The sequence below is a fragment of the Indicator indicator genome, chromosome 27 (genome assembly GCF_027791375.1).
Source record: "Indicator indicator isolate 239-I01 chromosome 27, UM_Iind_1.1, whole genome shotgun sequence".
In the NCBI taxonomy this organism is placed as follows: Eukaryota; Metazoa; Chordata; class Aves; order Piciformes; family Indicatoridae; genus Indicator; species Indicator indicator.
This window is the reverse complement of record NC_072036.1, coordinates 3,126,658-3,153,948: the sequence shown is the minus strand read 5'-3', so window position 1 is coordinate 3,153,948 and position 27,291 is coordinate 3,126,658. Positions and strand designations below refer to the sequence as shown.

Here is a 27,291-nt window from a genome sequence, read left to right as displayed (position 1 = left end):
ACCCTCATAATAAAGTACTTCTTCCTAATGTCCAACCTAATCTACCTGGCTCTAGTTTATGCCCTTAAAAATAATTTTCATGTCACCAGTGTCTGATTATTGCTTTTCCCTCATTTCTTATGATATTTTAGTTGAAAGTAATTTTTGATGTTCCTAATGTTTAAAGCATTTGCTTTTCTAGTGGCTGGTTTGTAGTTGGATGTATTTCGCTCATCACAGAGGATGGTGATATTCTGGAAGCCTCAGTGCTGTTTGTGAAACATTGCCCTGCAACAACCTGAACCAGGAAGCATTTCCAACTACCCTTGTGTATGAATGAGGGTGATTGGTTTTCACTGAGTTATTCCTTCCTTGTGACTGAGTGCTGGGCTCTTGCCCTGTCATTTAAATATGACCAAAACACAATTCAAACAGCACAACATCATTACGGACTCAAGATGTGCCAGGGGAGGTTCAGGTTGGAGATTAGGAACAATTTCTTCACAGCAAGGGTTCTCAGGCACTGTCCCAGGCTGCCCAGGGTGGTGCTGGAGTCCCAGGAGGTGTTTGAGAGTAGTGCTGAGTGATACTGTTTAGTCAAAGACTTGGACTTGGACTCGATCTTTCAAGGTCTTTTCTGGTCTGGGCAATTCTGTGGTTTTCAGCTGATTTCATATTGCTTGGAGTTTCCAAAGGACAACTTTCCCTCTGTGGGTGCTGTGCTATTTCCTTTCTTTCCATCTCACATTGCAGGGAGCTGGGGAACACCACTCCTTCCACTCCATTTCCTCCTCTTTTTTCTTTTTTCCTCCCTTCTTTATCTTTCTGATCCTTACTTTCCTGTGGAAATGGCAATGGAGTTGGTGGTGCGTGAAGCAGATGTGGATGCAGCTCCTGGTAGCGGTGGTACCAGTGACTGCATGGCCAAGTGATGGTGACAGTGGGCGCGGAGGTGCCAAGGGACACGGGTGGGATTTTGTGTTGAGCTTTTTGAAGCCATTTCAGTTCAAATTACTCCGGAGGATCCTTCTTCTCCACTCGCGCAGCTTAAACCAGCTCTCCCGACGGGCGCCCGCTGCGGCCGCCCGTCGGTCCGCAGTACCGCGCTCCGGCAGCCCGCGAGAGGCGACTGAGAGCTCGACAGGGCTCGTTCGGCTCCGGACTTTCTCCCGCCGATTTCTTCCCCTGGAGCTGAAGGTCCCGTGGGACCGGGGTTGCCGGATCCGTCGCCATCCCTCCGCTTCCCCCGGCAGCAGCCGCGAGCTCTCGGCAGGTGCTCGGCAAGGGGCTCTGCGCGGCAGCCCTCGGGCGGAGGGTGGGGAACCAGCGTCGAGCCGGAGCGGGCAACGAACAAAGCGGCTGCCGGGGGCGCGCTGCCCCGACGGGGCCGGCTCGGGGCCGCCCGCCGCGGGGGCGGGGTGACTGGGGCACCGGCCCCCTCCTCCGCGCACACACACGGACGCGCACACCCCGGGAACACGCAGCCACAGCGGGAGTATGCGGCGGCCCTGGGCGCTGGTGCTGGGCGGGCTGCTCTCTGCCTGTGCCGCCGCCACCGCGGAACCGCCGCGGAGCTACCCTCAGAGTGCGGTGCTGGACGGTGCGGCCGCGTACCGCCTGCGCTGGGCTCTCCGCGGCAGCGCCTTGGCCGTGCGCCTGGAGGTGCGCACCCGCGGATACGTGGGCTTCGGGCTGTCGGCCAGCGGCAGCATGGCCTCGGCAGACATCGTGGTGGGGGGCGTGAAGAGGGGCCAGCCCTACCTGCAGGTAAGGCCCGCTCCTTCCCCCGCCCGTAAGCGCTCCTGGCACCCCGCTCCCGGCACCCTGCTCCGCGTCCCGGCTCCTCTTTGTTCGCCACCTTCTTTCTGCTGTTCCTTTCTCGGCCCCTCTTTCCCTGCTCCGCTTTCTTTCGCCACCTTCTCGCCCCAGTTCCCGTCCCTTCGCCTCTTCCTCCCAGCGCTTCGGTCATTCTCATTGTTCTGCCCTTCTTCCCCCACAGAGAAGCGGTTCCCTTTCGGTCCTTCCCCCTGAACTTCTCCAGGGGTTTCCTCAAATGTGTCAGGTTTCCTTCCTTGTTAACCCGAAATCACAACAGCCCTTTTCCCCTCTCTGTGGGCAATCTCCCTGCCGGCAGCGAAAGAGAGAAGGGAGGGCAGAAGCTTCCCCAGCGAGCTGTGGCACCTTTCCCCTCAACAAGCGACGGAGCTTGGAAGTCCCGGTGCATCCTGAGCTTGCCATTGTAATCCCACTGGCATGAGAGCAGGATCCCACAGCTCCCCAGCCTGCTGACACTCTGCTGACAGTGCTGCTCCTGTCCTTGCTGTTCCTCCTCACCTGGAGGTGTTTCGACCCAGATATTGTAAAAGACTGAACAGAGTAACCGCTGGGACTCCTGGTACTGTCCTCGATCTAGCAGAGCACCCTCAGAGGAGCCAAACTGTTCTGGCATAATTCCCTAGGCATGTTTCTGTAGTTGCCTGGGTATTGCCAGGGCCATGGCTAGGAGCAGGAGTGTGGGACATAAGTTCTGCTGCTGCTTCTGGCAAAGCATCCCCTCCAAGAGCCTGGTATGGTAGGAGCCATGAGAGGGGAAGGTCCTCTCTCAGTGACCTGAGGGTCAGCCTGGAGGAGCTGCTCTGGGGCTGGGCGAGCAGGCACTGCTTGCCCCATGAATGAATGAAAGGGAAACTAGGCCCAGCCTGACACCTTGTCAGCTCTAGCTGCCTCAGTAATAACCTTGAGAGAGGCAATTTCAGAGCAGAGTGGCACTCAGAGTGTGGTCTAGGAGAAGAGGTGGTTTGTCTGTTCTTCATGATATCGGACCTAGATGATCTGTGAAGCTGCTGTCTAAGGTTTGATTTCACTTTAAGAAACCTAAATGCTCTTCCAACTGTAATAAAACAAAAACTTCAGAAAAAGGAAGCTTTCAGCAGAAATCTTTCTTTCTTTTTTTTTTTTTTTTTGCTTCTTAGTTTACTGTATGACATTGAGGCAAATATTTGTCTTATCCAAGAATATTTTCAGAATATTTTTTCCTCCATATTTCATGATTTTTTTCGCTCCTAAAAACCTCTAAATAAAATGCTAATAATAATAAAAATCGTGTTCTGCTCATAAACTCTTAGCTCCCAGAATATGAGGCTTTCTGGAGCCTCACACTTGAGAAGCTACTCCTATTAACCATGAATTTTGTTCTTGGTTAGTTAAGAGTTGGGGTAAAGGAAGCCTTTTAGAAAGGCCCCCAAACCTCTTTTAATGACATCCAGTGCTGAAGGAACCATCACTTCCCATCAGAGTTTGTGGCAATAGCATCTCTCTGCTTTTCCAGATTTCCAGCATTATTTCGTCTGGGTTCAGGTTCCAGATCTGTATTTGCTCTGCCCTTCCTGCATCCTGCCTCCATACAGTTGTTTATATGCTGCAGTCAAATCACTCCTCATTTTTCTTAGCCTGTCTCTTTACACACCCCACTGCAAGACACTTTCCCTAACAGCCAAAGTACTTTCCAGCAGGTTTGCAGCAGGTTTTCAGCATCCTTTAAAAGTGGCCCTATACAAATTCTATTCTTTTTCTGAGGATTTTCTTCACTGGCATCTCAGGACAAATGTGAGCAAGCACAGGGAAGGCCTGCTGTTACTGAATGCCTGATATTTTTCCCGAGGCACTGATTCAGCGCAGGAACATCTGCTATGGAAAGTGCTAGCAGTTATTCTGTTGCACTCTTAACTAGGTGAACACATAGAGGAAACACTTCTTCTAAGCTTGCCTGCAACCTGAGTTTTTCTCCATTCCCATTCCTTCCTCAGATCCAGACAGAAAAGTTTCTTTTTAAGATGGACTGATGTCTTGTACAAAGTTGCTTAGCTCAAATATTTCTGTACTTGCACCAACAAGAAAACAAAGAGGATGAAGAAACAAAATTTGTCTGAAGACTTTTTGTGGCCAATCCTCAGGGATTGCTCTAAAAATGAATGGCTTGTTCCAGAGAGCTGGTTCAGTAATAACTAATGCTTCCCTTTGCTGGACACACAAACACAGCTGATGTTTTCAAAACCCCTCCTGTGCTGAGTGTATCTTTCACCTTATTTACTACTGAAAACGAATTTTTTATAGATAGTACCCTGGAAAGTGTGTGGGTTTATGCCTAGCTGCACTCTGTGGAATTTCTGCAGCCTAGAATGAAAGAACTTACTTTCCCTCTTGGTTTTAGCAATATATTTTCCTTCCATGGTCATCAGCTGGAAAATGTGTCTCGTGGTCTAAACTCTTAGAAGGGTCGTTTTTTGGTCTCTTTGAAAGTCTCAAGCTGCTTGTTAGTGGCCTGATTTGTCAGAAGCTGTTCAGAAACACCTTTATAACCTTTCAAGTGGGCATTGAAATTGCTGGTCTCCTGAGAGAATTCATCCTCTTCCCTCCCCTTTACATTCTCTCCTTCTTTAAAAATAGAAAGTGTTCTGGGAGGGAAGAGTCCTCTTCTGGGAACAAACATCTGCATGGAGTCAGACTGCAGCCCTCAGCAAAGGCAGAAGCAGACATCTCAGTTTGTGGAAGATCCATGTGTTGAGGTAGAGGAAAGCTTCCGAACAGTTCTCAGCAGAGAAAACATCTCCTCTGGCACTGCCTCTTCATCTTCTCAGATCAAGGAAATGCTGCTCCCACCAGTTAGCCAGCAGTGCTTGCCCTGAGATCTGGTGACTCAAAGTTCTGGGTATTTGGGCCTGGGTATTACTTTCTCAGTTTTTAGGTGTATCCTGAGCTTGGGTGCAGTGAGTGACTTGCTTTAGTTTGCTTTTCCATGTTTGAGATGTATTTAACCTAAAAGAGTGTCTGGCGTAAGGGAGGGCTAAAATAATTTGAAAATCTGAGGCTTAGTTCTCTAAATATCTCCAGGCATAAAGCGGTAGAAGAACAAAGTTCCATGGTGTACCAGAGCAATTTTTCAGAGAGCATTTGAATGATGGAACAATTCCACATTTATTGCCCTAATGTTCCCCAAGTTCAGCATTTGGGATGGGATCCTAGAGCTGTTTTGGCAGGAGGTAGAGGATATAGCATGGCTACATTGGTGAGTGCACAAACAGCTTTGCTTTGTTCAGAGATCCATAGCCTCATAGACTGGTTTGGCTTGGAAGCGACCTTAAAGATCATCCAGTTTCAACTCCCCTGCCATGGGCAGAGACACCTCCCACTAGCCCAGGGTGGTCCTGTGAGGGAGGCTCCTCTGCCAAGCAGAAGGAGGGAAAGAGGGAGATGAGCGTTCTGATGATTCCCACATGTTACTGAGAGCCCTGAGGTGCCAGCAGCAGGTTAGGTGGTGTTTGGGTGAGCATATCTGAGAAGGAGGAGAAGATACAAATGGGGGCTGATGTTAGAAAGCCAGGAGCTGCCTTTGTCTCTCTAGGGAGGGATTGGATTTAGGAGGAGAGTTCATGCTTCGGAAGATGTTACCTTGAAGTATTGCCATGGTTGCTTGCAGCATGCCTTACTCCTCATCAAAGTTCTTGGGGCAGCCCTAGCTTTTGCAGCTAGTTTCTTTCCTCCTCCCCTCCCCCCATTTTCTTCCTTTTTTCTTTTCTTTAAATGAATCTCTTTTGTGCTTAGAAATGGACACAGCATGCATTTTCATGCTAGACCCCTCTTCCTTGGTCTCCACCCCTGTCTGGAATTGTGCATCCCCACAGCATGTAGCTGCTGAGAGCCTCATTTTGGGGAGAGTAATCCCCCTTGATGAAAGCCTATTTTGTGTAAGTTACACAAGAGGGTTGCATTGTTCAGATCTTCTGTTGAAGTTGCACAAAAATAGCCCCTGCTTGGGGTGAATGGCGACTGTGTGCCACTAAAAAGTGCTTTATTATTCATTAGAGCCTTGCTTGTTAACTGTCACCCAAACTAAAGAATATCTGTTATCAAATGTATCCCATGGAGTTAGCTTAATTGCTCACAGGGAAGTACTTGGAAGACATTTTAAAGGACAGAAACCAGGCAGAGTTCTCTGCACTTCAGCATATGCTGCTTTTAAGTGCACTCATGCCAACAGCAACAAAAGAAGTGTTTAGAAAACAACTTGAAAGGCACGAAGAGAGAGATGCAAAGTGAGTGCCACACTGACATATCTCAGTTGGTGCTTTGTTGGAGGTATTTCATGCCTTTGGGCATCGGGGCAAAATCTCCAGATGACTAATGAGTCCCTCTTGGCTTGCTTGTGGGACATAAAGAGATACTTCAGTGGACATCCCTGCTGGCTGGGTGCTTTATGGCTCCCTTTCAGAGGTACAATATCTGGGACAAGGAACCAACAGTTGGTGAACAAAAGATGAGAAGAATTCTGTAGCTCTTGTGTTCTGCAGGCTTGGGGGGCTGCTTTGCAAGGGGTTTTGTTTGTATTCTTTGTGGTATTTTTTCTTGTCCTTTGGATGTTGAAAAAACTAAGAAAATGAAATTTTCTTGCAGCTCCCCAAAAATCAGTAGCTGGGGCAGGATGGAAATGTAGCCTTGAGTGATGCAAAGACTTAAAGTAATGGGGGGGAATGGTCTAATTCTCCATACAAACAACTAGTATGGAAGTAGGGGAGGGGAGATTGTCTAAGGCACATACAGAAATGTTGGCAACAAGTATCACTAACAGTTGACTTTGGAACCCCCTGAAGTGTTTTTAAAACTAACTGATAATTGAAGTAATTAAAAGTCATTAAAGCAAGAAAACTTGTGCTGGTAAATGTGGCTCCTGTGTAAGGAATGTTCCTCATGATGAAGTGCAGCTGTAAGACTGCATCATGAATTATCTCCTACTCACAGATTTTCTTTCCCTTACAACACTTTGCTGCATGTTTTTTCTAGTCCATATGTGCTAGAACAGCCTTTAACCCAGCTTGATAGCTTCTGGTCTAACTAGGATATAACCTCTTAAATCAGCATTTATTCTTGATGGAGACGCTCAGGTAGGTCCTGGGGACTCTGCTGCAGAGTTCAGTTATCCAGGCTGATAAGCAATGTTCTGTTTCAACTTTGTACATCTTTGTGTGGTAACTTAGAGAGCTCTCCACATTTCACTGTTCTCCAGTTGTGTGAAGAGAAAGTGACATTTTTATATGTCCCAGGAATGCCACAGAAAACAAGGGGGTGTTAGTCAGGGCTAACAGGAACCCGCCGTGGGCAGCAATTAACTGGATACATTCAGGTGACTTAGAGCTTGACTGAGGACAGCTGCGTCTGTAAATCAGTCATTGTGTTTCATCTATGAAAAATCCAGAGCCTCTGTTTTACTAAGAAAATCTTTGTAATTGTATGCAGACATAGAGACATTGCCATAGAATCACAGAAGGGTGGGTGTTGGAAGGCACCTCCAGGGATCACCCAGTCCAACCCCCCTGCCAGAGCAGGATCACCCAGGGCAGGTCACACAGGAACACATCCAGGTGGGTTTGGAAAGTCTCCAGAGAAGGAGACTCCACAACCTCTCTGGGCAGCCTGCTCCAGGGCTCCAGCACCCTCACACCAAAGAAGTTTCTCCTCATGCTGAGGTGGAATTTCCTGAGTTCCACTTTGTCTGCATTGCCCCTTGTCCTATTCCAGGACACCACTGAGCAGAGCCTGGCCTCTTCTTGCCCCCCACCCCTCAGATATTTGTAACCATTGATCAGATCTCCTCTCAGCCTTCTCTCTAGACTAAACAGCCCCAGGGCCCTGAGCTTTTCCTCCTCACACAGATGTTCCAGGCCCTTCAGCATCCTCCTAGCCTCCCTTGGACTCTCTCCAGTATGTCCCTGTCCCTCTTAAAATGGGGACCCCAGAACTGGACACAATAATCCAGATGTGGCCTCAACAGGGTAGAGTAGAGGGGGAGGAGAACCTCCCTTGCCCTGCTGACCACAGTCTTCTAAATGTACCACAGGATCCCATTTGCCTTCTTGGCCACAAGGGCACATTGCTGCTTGTCCATGAGAACTCCAAGGTCCTTATCCCTGGAACTGCTTCCCAGCAGGTCAGCTCCTAACCTGTAGTGGCACAACTCCTTCTGTAAGTACAGAAATGGGAAGTATGTCTCTGTGCTGTGTGTCTGCCTGCACTGATAGCAGACCCACAACTCTGTGTTACAGATACCAACCATCTGTCCTGCTCCAGGGCAGGAGTACACTGGAAGTAAAGAACCCACATTTGCTCCAGGGTAATCAGTCAGTGGGACTGGCATAGTACCAGGAATTGTCTGTAGCTTAGGTACACTGCCTGCATGAAAGAGATCCAGGCTTCCCAGCAAGGCCTGAATCACTTCATACTTCTATGCAGGTAAAAAGTCCATAAATGGTTAAATTAATTACAGGCAGCTCAATTTATTAGTGCCACTTACTTTAGGAACAACTTAAAACTGCTTGAATGCTGTTCCTGTGGCCTTTCTGTAGAAATCTTCATTTGGGGCCAATTTCAAGGTTGGATCAGTCAGCTGGAATGTTCTCAAGGTGCAGTGGTGAAGCTTCAGACTCTTACTTTGTGTTAGTTTTCTGTGGGTAGTTTTCCCTAATGGAAGAGCATAGTAAGATCTTTCTCTGCCTCTCCGCTCTGCTTTGGTGAGAACCCCAGGTGGAGCACTGCATCCAGCTCTGGAGCCCCCAGCACAAGGACATGGAACTATGGGAGAGGGTCCAGAGGAGGCCATGAAGACAGTCAGAGGGCTGGAGAAACTCTACTGTGGGGATAGGCTGAGGGAGTTGGAGCTGTTCAGCCTGGAGAAGAGAAGGCTCCAGGGAGACCTTAGAGCAGCCTTCCAGTCCCTGAAAGGGCTCCAGGATCACTGGGGAGGGACTTCTGAGAAGGGCTGGGAGTGCCAGGACTAGGGACAATGGCTTTGAGCTGGAAGAGGGGAGATTGAGTCTGGAGATGAGGAAGAAATTCTTGAGAGTGAGGGTGGGGAGACCCTGGAACAAGTTGCCCAGTGAGGTGGTGGATGCACCTCAACTCTGGAGGTGTTCATGGCCAGGCTGGTGAGGCCTTGAGCAACCTGGTGTAGGGGAGGGAGGGGATTGAAGCCATTCTAGGATCCTGTGATCTTTGCCTGAAACTCAAGATGAAATTTATCTGAGATTGCAAAACAATAATTCAATTTGATTATTTGTAAGCTCTGTGTGCTTCTTGCCAAACACACTGTCAAACCAGCTTAATTTTGGTGCTAACATCCAGTGTGTGTTGGAGCCATGAGCAGCAGGATTCTGAGTGTCACGATGAAAGAGAGAAATGTTAACCACAGTTATTTTTTGGGAACCCAGAGAGGGATAGCAAGATGCTGATTTCAAACAAACTCTGTGATCACTTCTTCCACGCACTGTAGCAATTTATCCATCCTATTTATACACAGATAGAGCCTCTCCTGTGCCAACCTTTGTCCTGGGATCAGCTTCCCCATCCCTTTGCCAAACTTCTCTTCAGACTAGTCTTAGATGTCAGCCTGGGTAGTTTGGGAATGTTCAAAGCTCCATGGGTTGGTACAGAACATAGTTGAAGACTAGTTGCGACACAGCTTGGGTTTTGCTTTTTTCACACACCTGGCTTCTCCCTTGACTTGCTTGTCAGTGTTCAATGGCTCCCAGTTAGAGAGGACAGGCTGTGTAAAAACAGAGCTGCTAGGTAGAGAAGGCAGGCTGGGCAAAACCAGAGCTGTTCACCAGCTGAGCCTGCAAGGTGACTGCTGGCTGGGGACATGATTCGAGGGTCGTTTTATGCTTCTGGAGGTTGAAAGGTGCTGACCATAATTTAGGCTGGGAACTGGAGCTCATAAACAAACCAGTGTAGTACATTGTAAAGATCTGGAGAGGGAGTTCCTTAAACACCTGTCCCAGGCTGTGATAACAGCTGGTGGTGCTTCCAGGGTTAGGCTTCCCTCTGCAGCTGTGCTTACAGTCTCCAAGGAAAAACCAGCCTCTTTTCACATCCTTAAGAAATCGTTCTTCCTGCCTCTAGAGCAGCAATCAGAAACCTTATATGCCACAAAACATATGTTTTTAAGAAAGAGAGAGGTTAATGTGATCTGAAAAACATCATAACACAATCAGCTGCACATCTGGAACAGAGCATAAAGTACCTTTTACTAGCAGGAAGATTTTTCATCTTCCATCTGTTGTTTCAATTTGCTCGGTAATGTGAGGAAGGAGATGCCTAATTATTTAATTGATTGCACAACTCAGCCCAGACTTTAAGATGCCATTTTCACAGAGTCCACCTAGTTGACAGAGCCCTCCAAGCTCATCCAGTCCAACCCTCTACCCAGCACTGCAGAGTCAACACCAGACCATGTCCCTAAGCACCAGGTCCATGCTACTTGAACACCCCCAGGGACAGTGACTCCAGCACTACCCTGGGCAGCCTCTTCCAATGTCTGAGAGTCCTTCTAGTGTAGAAATATTTCCTGAGCCTCCCCTGCTGCAGCTTGGAACCATTTCCTCTGCTCCTGTCCCTTGCCACCAAGGAGCAGAGGCTGCTCCCTCCTCACTCCAACCTCCCTTCAGGGAGCTGTAGAGAGCAATGAGGTCTCCCTCAGCCTCCTCTTCTCCAGCCTCAACACCCCCAGCTCCCTCAGCCCCTCCTCTAGCCTAGGGGCTCCAGGCCCTTCTCCAGCCTCACTGCCCTGCTCTGGACAGGCTCCAGCCCCTCAATGTCCTTCCTGCAGTGAGAGCCCAGAGCTGAACACAGCACTCGAGGTGTGGCCTCCCCAGTGCTGAGCACAGGGGGAGGGTCACCTCCTGTCCCTGCTGCCCACCCTGCTTCTGACCCAAGCCAGGATGCCTTTGGTTTTCTTGGCCAGCTGGGCACTTCTGGCTCATGGTCAGTGACTGCCAACCAACACCCCCAGGTCTGTCTCCACGCTGCAGCTTTCCAACCACACATCTCCAGGTCTATAGCTCCCCATGGGATTTTGTCCAATATTATCAAACGGAGTACAGGAGCTTGAAATGCTTCACATGTAAACAGTGTCCATAAGTAGATTCTGAAGTTAAATTATTTGTTGTGATGTATGGTGACAAACAGCACTTCTCAATCCTTGTTTTAAACACTAAGTAACCAAATCACGTATCCAGAGTAGACAAAGGGATTTATGGCACCCTTACTCTTTCTGTAATGGTTACACCTGAAGTAAAATGTAATGCTTGAAAACTGTATCCTCATTTAACATCTGATACATGCTTGTAAGTGTAAGCAACAGGAGAGCCTGAATCTAAGTGCCAAATGGCTACAGATATCCTGTTGCCAGGTTTGTGCTGTGAAAAGTTCAGAAATTCAGTCTGAGGAGTTGATCTTCACTGTAGATCTCTGCTGATACTCCATAGCATTCAGAGGGAGGTGTGTCAGTGTGATCTAGCAAGGGACAGCTTTCCAGCTAATCTGTGGGGTGGCAAAACCAAGCCTGTGTAAATGGCGTTGCAATATTAGACCTTTTCCTACCTGGTAGGAAGAATCATGGAATGTTAGGGATTGGAAGGGACCTCAAAAGATCATTGAGTCCAACCTCCTGCCAGAGCAGGGTCACCCAGGGCAGGTCACACAGGAACACATCCAGATGCGTTTGGAAAGTCTCCAGAGGAGACTCCACAACCTCTCTGGGCAGTCTGCTCCAGGGCTCTGTCAACCTCACAGTGACAAAGTTTCCCCTCCTGTTCCTGTGGCAACTCCTCTGCTCCAGCTTGCCCCTAGTGCCCCTTGTCCTGTCCTTGGGCATCCCTGAGCAGAGTCTGGCTCCAGCCCTGCACATCTTTATCCCCAGCAATGAGGGCAGCCCCCAGGCTCCTCTGTTCCAAGCTGCAGAGCCCCAGCTCTTTCAGCCTGTCCTCACAGGAGCTGTTCCACTGCCTTAATGAAGAATAAACTATTCCACTCTATGACGTTCTTTGGCCTTCTAAGCCACTTTCCAAAGACCTTTAGATGTACCCAGTGTTCTCTTTTGACTTGGCACAAGGACCTCAATGCAGTGCAGGCCGTCCAAACCTGGTAGGTTTGATTCCATTTTGACACAGGAGCAGCACTTCTGTTTATTCTTTTTTTTATTCCTCTGAAAGGAAACATGGGAGATGCATTAATAGACAGCCATACATGTATAAAGATGTATCTGCAACTAACTTTCCCTTACTGCTCCAAGATGCTGCTGACAAGGATGTGGCACCACAGTTTGTCAGTGTCTTTATTTTTGGCAGCCTCCCCTAGCTCCTTATGCTCTGTATACAAACTCCTGTCTTAAGGGCTTTTAAGCTCTGCTGGGTAAATTAAGCAAAGCCTGCACAGTCTGACCAGAAATCTTCTCTCTGAGCAGAAAGACATAAATCTGTTTCCTTGGCAATGTGGCCTTGTTTGCTTTTAACACTGGTGAACAAACCATTTTCATGTGAGAGGTTGAACAAACAAATTCCAAGCTGTTCAGAACTCTTTTTTTCCCTGTTACATTATTTGAATTCATTTTTGTGATGAATGTGTGGCTAATTTTCAACAGAGGAAATAAAAACAGTAACAGTTTTCTAACTCCTAAGGAGCTCCCTGCAAGCATACTGCATGCTTGATTCCCCCAGGGCAGCCCCGGTGCACTCAGTGCGGCCGCAGGATTTGGGGAATAAAAGGACATCTTTGTCTTCCTGAGAACTACGGAGATTTGCTTCCCAGCTGTTCTCAGCGCCCTGATATTTAAGGGCTGCTTCACGGTGGTGGTGTCAGGCAGAAAAAGTGTGAGGAGACAAGAGGTTGACAGGATCATAGAATGGCTTGAGCTGGAAGGGACCTCAAAGATCATCTGGTTCCAATCCCCATGCCATGGGCAGGGACACCCCCCACTAGACCAGCTTGCTCAAGGCTTCATCCAGCCTGGGCTTAAACATTTTCACAGATGAGGTGTCCACAACTTCTCTAGGCAGCCTGTTCCAGTGTCTCCTCACCCTCACTGCGCAGAACTTCTTCCTGATGTCAAACCTAAATTTGCCCTGCTCCAGTTTCAAACTATTGCTCCTCATCCTATCCCCACAGGCCCTTCTGAACAGTCCCTCCCCAGCCTTCCTGTAGGTCCCCTTCAGGTACTGGAAGGCTGCTCTAAGGTCTCCCTGAAGCCTTCACTTCTCCAGGCTGAACAGCCCCAGCTCTCCCAGCCTGTCCTCACAGGGGCTTTATTTTGGTTTCTGTGTCCTATAGACATGCTAAGAAGTGCTGAAGTTCACCAGCAAAACATTGGAGCCTGCACACCTGGTCTTGCTTCACGTTGCTGAGCTTTCCTTCCCAGTAGTTACAGGCAAAGACTCTGAATCTGTTCAGATGACCAGAAGCTGTTCTGGAATTTGTGCTTCTCAATAATTCAGTGTGTGGCTGCTGGTTCTAACATAGAGCTTCTTCCCTCCTGGTTGTTGTGACACTTCAGCAGAGGTACCACACTTTAACAGCTGAGGTTCACAAGGTTACATTTCTTGTCCAGACAACCCTTGCTCTTTGAAGGATGTACCTGGAGATTCCATAGGAATGTTTTCAGAGCAAGGGTGGTACTGGGTCTGGGGACACACAGCCTCTCTTCAAGCTCTGATGCAGGGTTAGAGTACAATGCTGTGACCCCAGAAAGCACCAGGCCAGAACAGGCCAATTATTAATACTGAGGAGGGATCTCACCAAAGCTGATCAATACGTACAGGGTGGGTGTCAGGAGCATGGGACCAGGCTTCATTCAGTGGTGTCTAGTGACAGGACAAGGGATAATGGGCACAAACTTGATCATAGCAAGTTCCATCTAAGCATAAGGAGGAGCTTCTTTATTTTGAGGTTGGTGGAACCCAGGAGCAGGCTGCCCAGAGAGGTTGTGGAGTCTCCTTCTCTGGAGAGATTTCAAACCCTCCTGGACATTGGGATCTTGGGCAAGCTGCTGTAGGTGACCCTGCTGGAGCAGAGAGGCTGGGCTGGATGATCTCCAGAGGTCCCTTCTAATCATTTCCCTATCCTATCCCTATTCCATTCCCTATCATTTTGTGCCACTCTGTGATTTCCCTCTAGAAATGCAATCCCCAAATTATTTCTGTAGACTAATGTAATTCATCAGTCCCCTGTCTTCGAACATTGAATTTCGGGTCCCGGGCCCTTCTTTTGCTCCTTTTGGTGATGATTTCTCCATATGTGTATTCCTTCACACATGTACTCAGTCATTTGTGGCTGTGAGGAGTTCTGAGAGCAAAGCAAGCACTCTTTTTGGTACCTTCAAACACTGTTGAAATTTAGGTTTGTTCTGGAACTGAAAAAAAATCCCAACTGCTTCACCTTCTGTGATCGTGTGGTAGTAGGGTAGGCTAGTAGGGGGTCACAGGAGAGTTGGGGAGGAACTTTCAATGAGGTCTGGGACTGTCAGGGTGAAGGACAATGGCTTTGAGCTGGAAGAGGGGAAATTGAGTCTGGAAATGAGGAAGAAATTCTTGAGAGTGAGCATGGGGAGACCCTGGAACAGATTGCCCAGTGAGGGTGTGGCTGCCTCCTCCCTGGAGGTGTTCAAGGCCAGGCTGGATGAGGTCTTGAGCAACCTGAGCTGGTGGGAGGTGTCCCTGCCCATGGCAGGGGGTTGGAACTGGATGGCTTTTAAGGTCCTTTCCAAGCCAACGCATTCTGTGACTCTGTTTCTGTCAATAAGGTACCAGCTACTTTCACTGGTAGCCAAATACTTGGCCATAACAATTTACAATTTTTCAGCTTGGTTACCTCCACTTTAAGAGCAGGGACATCTCTGTGGAGGTGAATGCAGCTCCAAACATCTGCAGGTGCTGCATTATTTTGTGAAGGGCACCGCAGGATGAATGGTGATGACCTGGAGCCTGTTCAGCTGTATGGTGGTGATAAGCTCCCCTCCCCACCCCAAACCAAACTGAATCAGGCTGGTGACCAGGAGAGCTGCATCTGGGTCAGTGGGCAGTCCTTTCCAGGTGGCCAGGGTGGGAGGAGAGGGAGGGCAGGGGCCCAGCTTCACGGGACCAAAGGAATTCGGGGTGAGGAGGTTAATGACCTGGATTGCTGCAGCTGCTCCTCCAGTGGCCACCTCTGCTGGACACCAGAGCTGGAGACACTCCCTCCTTAAAGCCCAACCTAACCTCAGCCCAGCACCTTTTGTGTGAGCTGAGCACCTTTTGTGCTGGTTAAGCTGCAGGGTGTCTCATTCCAGTCAGCCTTCATTCAAGGGGTTTGCTTTCTGTTGGGCAGACAAAACAAAGGCAAAGCTGTGAAAAGAGGAAATGGCAGCATTGCTGATGGGAACGTTAAGGGAGATTTTCTCTCTCCTCATTTCTGCTAAAGCTCACCACATCTCAGCTATGATAAGTTAAGCTCCTTGTTCCTTGGGTGCAGCTTTTATTTTTGCAGCTCCGTGCAAGCAGTGTGTGGTTAAAGCTGCTCAAGGCTCTCTGTCAGCTGCTTACCAAGGAAATTTACTTTCTTGGAGATTTTTAATTAAAAAAAAAGTTCATTGAGATCTCAAATTTATCACCTGATACAGACCTCTGCTCTGCAGCATTTTACACTGTGATGTGTTTCAGGGGCTTCAGTATTTGCCATGAAGTTCCATTTTGAATTCAATATCAGATTTCAATAAAGGGTTCACCTTTTCTTCTCAACAGGATTATTTTACAGATGAAAACAGAGTGCTCAAGAAGGACCCTCAGCAGGATTACCATCTGGAATATGCCATGGAAAATGGGACACACACCATACTGGCTTTTAGCAGAGAACTGCACACCTGTGACACCAATGACAGGAGCATAACGGTGAGAGGCTCTGCAGGTGTGTGGGGAGATGGAGCAATTGTCAGAGGCCAAACCTGCACATGGATAGGAAGCTGGGTACTAAAACCTCACCTTAGTAATGGACAGGATTAGAGAATCACAGAATCATTCAGGTTGGAAGAGACCCTCAGGCTCACCAAGTCCAACCCAGAAACCTACTCTGCAAAGTTCACCCTTAAGCCATATCCCCAAGCACCACATCTAAACAAGCTTTAAACCCCTACGACCTCCCTGGGCAGGCTGTGCTGGTGCCCATTTCCAAGCCACCTGTTTGGCCAACTCGAGGTCCTTCTGCTATGGTATTAAGCTCTTCTGTTGTAATTCTGGATTTGTTTGTCCTTCTGCTTTACTGCCCAAGTATTATTTTAAATCATTTGAAGTTGGTGACTCACACAATGGAGATGGCAGACAGGTGAGAGAGATTTTCAAGGCTGCTAGTTTTTGGCTTGTCTCCTCCTCATGTTGGAAGCATTGCTGTTGTTCTGCATGGTGTCCATTACCTGTCTGTAATGTGCATAAAAATGGCAACAGAAGGAACTGAGAGATGAAGGGTAAACCACAGCTGGATAAACCCAACAAGATTTCCTCATCTGGAGTACTGCACCCAGCTCTGGAGCCCTCAACACAGGAAGGACATGGATCTGATGGAGCAGGTCCAGAGGAGGGCCATGAAAATGATAAGGGGACCTCTGCTACAAGGACAGGCTGAGGGAGCTTGGGGGTGTTCAGCCTGGAAAAGAGAAGGCTCTGGGGAGACCTGATAATGACCTTCCTGTACCTGAAAGGGCTACAAGAAGGCTGCAGAGGGACTGTTCCCAAAGGCTTGCAGTGACAGGACCAGGGACAATGGTTTGAAATGAGAGAAGAGCAGATTTAGATTGGATGTGAGGACAAGTTCTGCACCAGGAGGCTGCTGGAACACTGCCACAGGTAGCCCAGGGAGGTGTTTGAGGCCCCATCCCTGGGAATATTCAAGGTGAGGCTGGACAGGGCTCTAGGCAACCTGATCGAGTGGAGGATGTCCCTGCTGACTGCAGAGGGAGTTGGACTGGATGCCTTTTGGAGGTCCCTTCCAACCCAAACCATTCTGTGATTCTGTGATTCCAAGGCAGCCAGTGGATCTATGTCTTTCATACCTGCTCTGAATTCTCAGTGTAATTTAACATTCTGGGACATTTCAGGACTTGTTAGAGGGCTTTGTCTCAAGGGTGATGATGGCAGGCTGAGAATGGCTTTACAGAGAATTGATCTGTGCTGTGGCTGAAGATTGATGTTGAAGATGTAAATCTGTCCCACAGCTGAATGTCATTCTCCCCTGGTATGTGAGGACAGCAGTTCACAGAAGGCAGCCACATGTTCACAGAGCTGAGGCTGGGAAAGTTTTTGGGAGGGAACCTTCTAATTGCTTGCCAATAAGGGACTTTTGAAGGAAAAAACAAATTTCACACACTGAGTTGGTTACCTCTTGAGGAGTCTGTTCTGCTGGTTGGAGATCTGGTTTAAGTTAGTGACATTAATGAATGGATCTCTCAGATTGAGACTCAGCTCCTGCACATCTCCAGTGAAACCTATGAGTACAAAATATGAAAGGCTGTGTCTGACTCCTCCTCTGCTAAGTGCTGTCTTTGTTCAGTACCTCCAGCAGTCCTCTCACAGAGCTGGGGGTTGTTGGTTGTTTGGTCTCTTTCCAGGAGAGCACAGTGAGGGTGATATGGGCCTACCACCACACAGACCTGGCAGAAGCAGGCCAGAATTACCACGGGGCCACGCGTGGCACAAAGAGCCTGCGCTTGCTGAACCCTGAGAGGGAAGAAGCCTTCTCTGCCTCTTTGCCATACTTTGACCTGACAAACAGAGACGTAAGTTGATCCAGGGCTTGGGTCTGTGTGGAGATGAGGGTGAGGTGACAGCCAAAGCCTTGGCCTCGTGCAGCAGGCTCATGTGACCCTTGTTTTCTTGCCCTTTTTATTAAGACAGGTTCCTGTGCCAGACAAGGATACAACATATTGGTGCCAAATGTTCAAGATTCCTCTGCAGCAGCAAAAGCATCATGTGACAAAGGTGAGTGATTCAGACAGAACCACTCTAGAGGTGCTCAGCGGGTGATTTGGCTTAAGATCCATGCTGGATCTTACCAGGGAGAAAACAAGACCTCTTGTCTGTCTTCACAAACATGGGTCAAGTGTCTATGTGCCCTGGACCTGATTCTAGTGTGCCCTGAGCAGTGGTGCCTGCAGGGACACAGCCCCTGCATCCTCTCTCCCTTCAGAAAATGAGGTTGAGAATTTATGTCTTTAAACATTGTTTGCAAAGACTAAGTAAAATTGTCTAGAGGCTTGTTCTATCAAGCTTCTGCTTTTCACAGAATGAGAGTCACAGGATGGTAGGGGTTTGAAGGGACCTCCGAGATCATCCAGCCCAACCCCCCTGCCACAGCAGGGTCAGCCAGGGCAGCTCACACAGGAACATTTCCAGGTGGGTTTGGAAAGTCTCCAGAGAAGGAGACTCCACAACCTCTCTGGGAAGCCTGCTCCAGGCTCCAGCACCTTCACATTGACAGCTTTCCCTTCTGTTCCAGTGGCACCTCCTCTTCTCCAGCTTGCCCCCAGTGCCCCATGTCCTGTCCTTTGACATCAGTGTAGCAGTGGAACAGATTTCTTTTGACAGAGAGGAGTGTTTAAAAAAACATGAAATGCTGAAGTTTGTTCCAGTGAAAGGTCAGGTTTTTATCTGATTCCAGTGGCAATGGTCACAGTGGAGTTATCCCATGGTACATCTCATGAGCACAGACTCCACTGTCTTCAGCTATATAAAAGATAAATATTAAGAAGCAGAGATGGATGTTGCAGTTTATTGAAAAATTAATGAAACCCCGCAAGCATCCACACAAAGCTCGGCAGGATCCCAGGGCATTTCAGAGCCCACATGCACAAACTTGTTTTGCTGTAATGCTTTTTCAAACTTCTCTTTCATTTTGGGCCTGAAAACTTAAAAGTGCTGGGGGCAAGCTGGCTCTCACATTCCTCCCCCAGAGACCTCTTAAATGCACAGCTTCACTACACTGCTGCCAAGAGAACAGTGATATAGCTCTGGCCCTCCTTTTTCTTGTTCTTTGAACCCAGGAATGCTTTTAAGGCTGTAATTCCATCCCATTACTATTTTTGATTACTGTCAGTCATGTTTCTCCACTGCATTTGATAAAACTAGGATTTTAAATGAGCTCAGTGTGTGATCTCCATTGTAGGTCTGAGAAACACCTATAGTGATTCTGAAACATGGTTGGTTTCTGCACTTCATAGAATCACAGACTCACAGAGTGGTAATGGTTGGAAGGGACCTCTGGAGATCATCCACTCCAACATCCTGCCAGAGCAGGGTCATACAGGGCAGGTCACACAGGAACACATCCAGGTGGGGCTGGAAAGTCTCCAGAGAAGGAGGCTCCACGACCTCTCTGGGCAGCCTGCTCCAAGGCTCTGTCACCCTCACACCACAGGAGTTTCTCCTCCTGTTGAGGTGGAACTTCCTGGATTTCAGTTTGTTTCCCTAGCCCCTTGTCCTATAACAGAGCACCACCAAAAAGAGCCTGGCCCCTTCTTGTCCCCCACCCCTCAGATATTTGTAACCATTGATCAGATCCCCTCTCAGCCTTCTCTTCTCCAAGCTCAACAGTCCCAGGGCTCTCAGCCTTTCCTCATCACACAGATCTCTGTGTGATGAGGAATGGCCCTTCAGCATCCTCATAACCCTTTTATCTGCATGAAGAATTGCAAGGTCCAAATTTCTGCCTTCAGATACTTGATCTTTAATCACATCTGAGATTTGTGGCAGCTAATGTCACAGATCTGCATGAGAAGCAGGATTTGCTTGCAGTTTATATGGCAGGAGTCCTGTCTGCCTGCTTTCAAGCCAGAGAGCTTCAAATGCTACCAACAGGCTCCTGCTCTCCATGTGCAGCTTGGTGGAAATTGCTGTTCTGCTAAAGGGTTTCTGGAACTATTTATTATTTATGTTTTCTGAATTAATGTTTTTAGTGCTTTGTCCGCCCTCTTATTCAATAGCTCCATTGTGATTGGGGGAAGCTAAATTGTGATTTTAGCTCATAAACGTACTGCCTAATGTTTCAGAACAGTTTTATATTGTTTTGATGGTGCTGTGTGCATTGCAGAATTCTTTTAGAGATCATATTTGTAAAGACTTTGACCACAACATCCTTCTCTCTGAGCTGGAATTGATGCCTGGGCTGTTCAGTCAATAAGACTGGTAGTGGTAAGATACTGGGACAGGTTGCCCAAGCATGTGGTTGAGGCCCTGTCCTTGGAGACATTCAAGATTGATTTGATGTGGCCCTGACAGCCTGCTCCAGTTGGAGTTGTCCCTGCTGCCTGCAGGGGGATTGGACAAGATGCCTTTGGAGGTCCCTTCCAAACCAGTGCAATCTGGGACACTGTGAAATCAGCAATTTCCTTGCTTTTATGAGGTTAAAACTCAAAGTGGAATCCTTAGTGATTTTCCACCTTCAGAAAGGCAAACAAATTGCAGTTTGCCACTTCAAAAATGCTTAGAGAGAGAGAAATGCTTAGAGAAAGAAGAATTACATAGGAGCATTTCCTTAGCATTGCTAGCAGGGGCACAGTTCATATCTTCATAGATGCAACGCTGGGAGATGCCTGCTAGGGAGCTGCTGTGGGTTTGGATGGATGCATGCCTGCAGACTGAGGAAACATTCTCAAGGCATGCTGATACACAAGGGATGGGGTCTGAGGCTGCTCAAGAGGGTGTTAGCTGTGCAAGCAGGGACCAAATGTTACAAAGGGGAGGGCAGAATTATTTGGCCCCATCAAACAGGCCACGAAGATGATCAGGGGGCTGGAGCAGCTCTGCTGTATGAATAGGCAGAGTGTGTCAATGTCAGCTGGAGAAGAGAAGGCTCCAGGGAGACCTAAGAGCTGCCTTCAAGTACCTGAAGGGCCTACAAGAAGGCTGCAGAGGGACTGTTCCCAGAGGCCTGCAGCAACGGGACCAGGGACAATGGTTTGAAATGAGATCAGAGAAGATTGAGATTGGATGTGAGGAGCAAGTTCTGTACCAGGAAGGTGACTGAGCACTGGGAACAGCTTGCCCAGGGGCCCCATCCCTGGAGATGTTCAAGGTGAGGCTGGACAGGGCTCTGGGCAACCTGATCTAGTGGAGGATGTCCCTGCTGACTGCAGAGAGAGTTGGACTGGATGCCCTTTGGAGGTCCTCACAGCAGAGAATCTCCAGCCCTCTGATCTTTGCGGCCTCCTCTGGACCTTCTCCATCAGTTTCATGTTTTTCTTCTGTTGGGGACTCCAGAACTGGACACAGTGAGGTCTTCCCAGAGCAGAGCAGAGGGGCAGGATCTCCTCTCACCATCTCTTGCCACACTGCTTTGGATGCAGCCAAGGCTGCCCTTGGCCTTCTGTGCTGCCATTGCCCATTGCTGGTTCCTGTCCAGCTTCTCCCCCACCAGAACCCCCAAGTCCTTTTCCTCAGAGTTGCTCTCAATTTCCTCCTTCCCCAGCCTGGATTGATGGTGAAGGTTGTTCTGGCCCAGGTGCAGGACCCTGCACTTGCTCCTGCTGAACCTCAGGAGCAAGTAAGCCCTTCTGTATTTGCTTTGTCTTTCAATAAGATCCGTGCTACTTTCCAAGAGCTTTGGGTAATGAGAAACAGCACATTTTCCTTGACTTTTCTTGATCAAGCTGCATGACATGACATGGAAATTATGCAAGAGATAAAGTTGTAATCTTGTATTCATCCCAAGGTGGGATAAGGACACAGGGAGAAGTAATTTCTCCTGCTGCATTGGCCAATGGAGAAGAGAGCTGCAGTGTGGTAACAGAGCACCTGGCCAGGGCTGGGATTTCTCTCTTTAATCTTCCTTTGTCTCCTATATCTTGCAGCTTCTTCCCTGGGGAAGAGATTGTGCCTTTGTGGTGGGTTGAAATTGTCCCCAACATTAACTTCACCAGACTAGTTCAGTTTGGAAGCAAATGAAGCTGTATTTACAAGTGACACTGCAGTCTACAATGCAATGAATATATACAAATAGACAGGATTTACAATATTTGCAGGTATTTACAATTAACAAAACCAGCATAACCCCGCCTGTCCAAAGACCAGGGAGAGAAACTGCTCCCTGCCTCCCTCTCTCTGACTCCTGACTCCTCCAGCAAAAGGAGAGAGAGAGAGAGAGAGAGAGAGAAGCAGATAAGGTTAATACCAGACCAAGCAGTCAAGGCCAGCAGAGGTGTATTGGAAATCCTCCCCTGTGAAAGAAGCAAGAAGAGAAGCAGATCACCCTGCTAGACTGCTCAACAGAACAGACCAGACTGAACTTTGTTTTGAGAACTGAATCTTAAGGGTGCTATCCCTTGAATGGAATCATTTAGAATGATCATTATTTTTCCTTTTTACACCCAATAGTGATTTATTTACATTCTTACTACTTTCTGCTCAAGATCTGTGAAAAATTTTAAAGGCATAGCCCTAAAACCAGTACAGCCTTCCTCCATGCCCTTGCTGTGCCTTCTGTAACAAGATCTTCCCATATGCCTCTGGGAACTCCTGGGAAAATAAGTCACAATAATATTGTGTCTGCTAAGAAATAAATCAGAATGAGATGATTTCTCCACAGGCAGGCATGAGAGTGACTTGCACAGGTTACAGCCAGGTGGTGCCTCTGCCAGAGTACATTGCCCCTCAGCTCCAAGCTGCCTTCCCAGCTGAGTGGTGGCTGCCTGACATGTTGTTAAGCACTTCCAGGTCTTGCCTCCCCTGTGCTTTCTCTTAGCAGAACCAACTGCGGGGGAGATGAGTCTCCGTTTAACAACAAGCAGAGCAGATGAAAGGGGTTGCTTGGAGCTAACAGCAGCCAACAGGAGCCAACCAGCTGTTTGCAGGATGGCTCCACGGTGGTCATGGAGTGGAGGACCCTGGCTGCTCTTCATGTGGGAGAGCAAACATCAGAGCACACATCTAGCTCCTGCAGCTAGATGTGCATTGGCCTGGTTTGCTGCTTTGGGCTGCAGGCTGTGCTCTGTGCCTCAGGCTGGCTGCCCCAGGTAGCTTCCCTTTTCTCACAAACAGAAGCTAGCCAGGAGTCTTCTTGAAGTAGCTTGCTTAAAAAAGCTATTCTACTAATTACCTCAGACCTGCCAGACATGATGTGAGGTCATTTCTTGCTAGGATTTTTGGAGTTCTCTTTTACCATCAAATGTCTAATTTTCATGATTTTCAATCATGGTTTCAAGGAATGGGTTGGGTTGGAAGGGACCTTAAGGATCATCCAGTTCCAACCCCCTGCCATGGGCAGGGACACCTCCCTCCAGCCCAGGTTGCTCAAGGTCTTATCCAGCCTGGCCTTGAACACCTCCAGGGAGGAGGCAGCCACAACCTGCCTGGGCAACCTGTTCCATGGTTTCACCACCCTCACTCAAGAATTTCTTCCTCATCTCCAGACTCAATCTCCCCTCTTCCAGCTCAAAGTCATTGTCCCTCATTCTGGCACTCCCAGATCTTGTCAGAAGTCCCTCCCCAGTTCTCCTGGAGCCCCTTCAGGTACTGGAAGACTGCTCTGAGGTCTCCAGGCTGAACTCTCTCAGCCTGTCCCCACAGGGGAGGTTCTCCAGCCCTCTGATCATCCTGGTGGCCTCCTCTGGACCCTCTCCAACAGTTCCACGTCCTTGTGCTGGATGTTTGGGTGCGTGCTGACACATCTCTCTGCTTTGACAGTTTGTAAGCCTCTCTGTGGATGATATTTTTTTTCCTACCTGTTTATTTATTCTTTGCTTCCTGTGATCTGGCATCATCCAGATTTTTGCCAGTTTCATGAGAGTGAAAATTTGTTTCATAATCATGAAAAATCCTTCCTAATATTCCAGTAAATACTGGTTTTGCTTTACCACAGAATGACAGTCACCTGGTTGGAAAAGCCCTGAAGATCATGGAGTCCAACCATGACCTAACATCTCGCTGCACACAGCTGCTAGACCACACAAAGCTTGTGTTTCCTGCTCTTTGCACTTGTGGTTCTACAGATCCAGGTTATTAATCTTACTGTCTTTGGCTTAGCTTTCCATCCTGGGTGCCTTCTGTCAGCTCAGGTTACTTGCATTGCTCATTGGTACAGCTGCATCTGCTTGCAGGCTTGGCACTTGGCCTTCACTCCAGCTGCAGGTCTGCCACACACTCCATGCTCTTCCTGCTGCAGTTCAAACCCTTGTCAGATAAATTCCTCTAGTGTCTCTGGATTTGCTATCATTTCTCTGTACCTGGGGTTTCCCCTCCTGCACCTGACAAATGGTTTAATGTGGTGTGTTGCAGTAGTTAAAGGTGAGGGAAAGGCCTGAACCCCCCACATGCCAGATGTGCCATGGTCACCCAGCAGGATCAGTACAGGGCACATCCATGGTGGTTCCAACACCATACATTTTCCCTCTCTATTTTCTTAATCTCTTTGCAATATCCTGTGTTTTCCTCAGGGAAAGCAGAATCATAGAACCACAGAACTGTCAAGGTTGGGAAAGACCTCTGAGATCATCCAGCAGTTCACCCAGAGCTCACAGTCTCACTGCTGCTAAGCCACTGCCAACCCCACCTCACTGCAGCTTCCTTGCAGGAGCTGTAGAGAGCAATGAGGTCTCCCCTCAGTCTCCTCTTCTTCAGATTAAAGAACCCAAATTCCCTCAGCTGGTGGCCAGTCACGAGTGGTGTTCCCCAGGGCTCAGTGTTAGGACCACTTCTGTTTAACATCTTGATTGATGATCTTGATAGGGACACAGAGTGGATCAGCAGTGAGTTCACAGATGACACCAGTTTAGGTGGAGTGTTGATCTGCACCAGGGTAGAGAGGCTCTGCAGGGGTGCTTGGATAGGTTGGATCCATGGCCAATGTTAACAGGATGCGCTTCAACAAGGCCAAGTGCCAGGTCCTGCACTTGGGTCACAACCCCAAGCAACACTACAAGCCTGGGGCAGAGTGGGACCTGAGGGTTCTAATTGACAAGCATCTGAACATGAGCCAACAGTGTGCCCAGATGCCCAAGAAAACTGAAGACTGGGATTAGAAATGCTGTGTCCAGCAGGAGCAGGGAGGTGACTGTGCCCCTGTACTGGGTACTGGTGAGGCCACAGCTCAAGTGCTGTGTCCAGTTTTGGGCACCCGAACACAAGAGAGATGTGGAGGTGCTGGATGATTCTGTGATCCTATGATTCTGTGTGATTCCTCCCCAGCCCTGTTCTCCAGATCCTTTCCCAGCTTTGTTGCCCTTCTCTGGACCTGCTCCAGCAACTCAATGTCATCCTGGGAGTGAGGGGCCCAAAACAGAACCCAGTGCTTGAGGTGTGGCCTCACCAGTGCCCAGCAGAGGGGAACAATGACGTCCCTAGACCTGCTGGCCACACTGTTGCTGATCTGGGCCAGGATGCCATTGGCCTTCTTGGCCAGCTGAGCACACTGCTGGCTCATCTTTAGCCACCAATGGATCAACATCCCCAGGTTGCTGAGCTTCAGTAGCCACAGACAAAAATGTCTAACATTGACTTTCACTCTAAGAGTAGGTAAAGCAGTTTCTGTAAAATCAGAACTGTATTTGGGCAGTAGGGTCATTTAGCTCTATCTACATGAAGTTTTTTCTAATAACCTTCATTTTCCTCTAGTTCCAACTTTCTAGGTTTGTTTTTGAAACTCCTATAGTCAGGCTGAGTCAGACTCACAGACTGGTTTGGCTTGGAAGGGACCTTAAAGATCATTTTGTTCCAGTCTCCCACTAGGCCAGCTTGCTCAAGGCCTCATCCAGCCTGGCCTGGAACACATTTTACTACCAGAAAGACGACCATGTGGCTGTGCTCAGGAACATAAAATTCATAGATTCATAGAATATCCTTCCATGTGCATTGTTTAAACCTGCTGAGGAGAAGGAGGGAGCAGGTTTAGTGCTGTTGAACTGGGGAAGAAGTCCCATGCTGGGGATTAGGATATCTGGTTAAAATTCAGCATCTCTTAAGTACAACTCATGAACACCACAGCAAATTCAGGCAATGCATGGAAGACTGTAAATTTCCACCCACAAGGATGGGCTCCTGTGCTGTAACTGGCCTTGGCTACATGTCTGAGCCAGCTGCTAAATGGCCTTTCAGTGTCAAAACCATCCATTTCTGCCATCCTGCAGGAGGTACAGCAGGTCCAGCTTCTTCTGTATGCTTCAGCCTCTCTACACTGACAAAGGAGAGAACCCAGATACACAGTCACCATTAGAGATGTAGCTCCCAGCTGGATGTCCCACCAAAATAGTCAAGGTCAGATCAGGCATCAGACACTGGCACAGGCTGCCCAGGGAGGTGGTGGAGTCACCATCCCCGGAGGAGTTTAAGAGCTGTGTAGACGTTGTATCCTTAGGTGTATTAGAAGGGCTGTGGTGAGTAGGTCAGAGAGGTTCTCCTCCCCCTCTACTTTGCCCTGCTGACGCCACATGTGGAATATTTGTGTCCAGTTCTGGGCCCCTCAGGTCAAGAAGGACCTCAGATACTGGAAGGCTTCTCTAAGTTCTCCCTGGAGCCTTTTCTTCTCCAGAACACGCCCAACTCTCTCAGCCTGTCCCCATAGCAGAGGTTCTCCAGCCCTCTGATCATCTTTGTGGCCTCCTATGGATCCTCTCCAACAGCTCCAGGTCCTTCTTGTGTTGGGGGGGCCCAGAACTGGACAGAGCACTCCAGGTGAGGTCTCAGTAGAGCAGAGCAGAGGGGCAGAATCCCCTCCCTTAACCTGATGGCCATGCTGCTTTTGGTGCAGCTCAGGGTGTGGTAGGCCTTCTGGTCACATTGCTGGCTCATGTCAAGCACCTCATCAGCCAGTACCCCCTAAGCCCTTCTCTGCAGGGTTGCTCTCGAGCCACTCTTCTCCCAGCCTGGATTTGTGCCTGGGATTGCCCCAGCCCAGGTGCAGGACCGTGCACTTGGCCTTGTTGAATGTCCTGAGGTTGGCTTGGGCCAACCTCTCCAGCCTGCCCAAGTCCCTCTGGATGGATCCCTTCCCTCCAGAGTGTCAAATGCACCACACAGCTTGGTGTGATCTGCAGACCTGCTGAGGCTGCCTCCATCCCACTGCCATCCCACAGAGGTGTTAAACAACACTGGTCCACTCCCCACCCCTGAGGGGTGATGGTTGTCACTGGTCTCCATTTGGACATTGAGCTGCTGACCACAACTCTGAGTGCAGCCATCCAGCCAGTTCCTGATCCAGCAGTGGGACATCCATCAAGTCTGTGTCACACTTGGTGTGACAGCTCACAGCAGAGCAGCAGTGACTTTCACCTGACAGAGGCTGTTCTTTTCCAGTAACAATTCTGCAGCTCAAACCAGAGGCATGCTTCTTAACACAGCACACCAGCAGCACTGGAATGGGAGCCTTCACTGACCAGCAGTCACTGAGGAAACAAATCCTTGCTGCCTAGCTTCAAAAACAGGAAATAGCTGTAGGTAACAGGGACTTTCTCTCCAAAATAATGCTGGAATCTTCGGTCTGCTT

General features: G+C 48.7%; 1 protein-coding gene across 1 annotated transcript in view; it reads left to right on the top strand.

Annotated features, from left to right (window-relative positions):
• The first annotated feature begins 1,476 nt into the window (after positions 1-1,476).
• Positions 1,477-27,291, top strand: part of MOXD1 (monooxygenase DBH like 1) — a 61,918-nt gene continuing 36,103 nt past the window's right edge. The window contains exons 1-4 of the mRNA XM_054393018.1: positions 1,477-1,746; positions 15,576-15,722; positions 17,432-17,599; positions 17,718-17,801. Of these exons, the coding sequence (XP_054248993.1) occupies positions 1,477-1,746; positions 15,576-15,722; positions 17,432-17,599; positions 17,718-17,801 (669 nt within the window). The remainder of the gene's footprint in view (positions 1,747-15,575; positions 15,723-17,431; positions 17,600-17,717; positions 17,802-27,291) is intronic.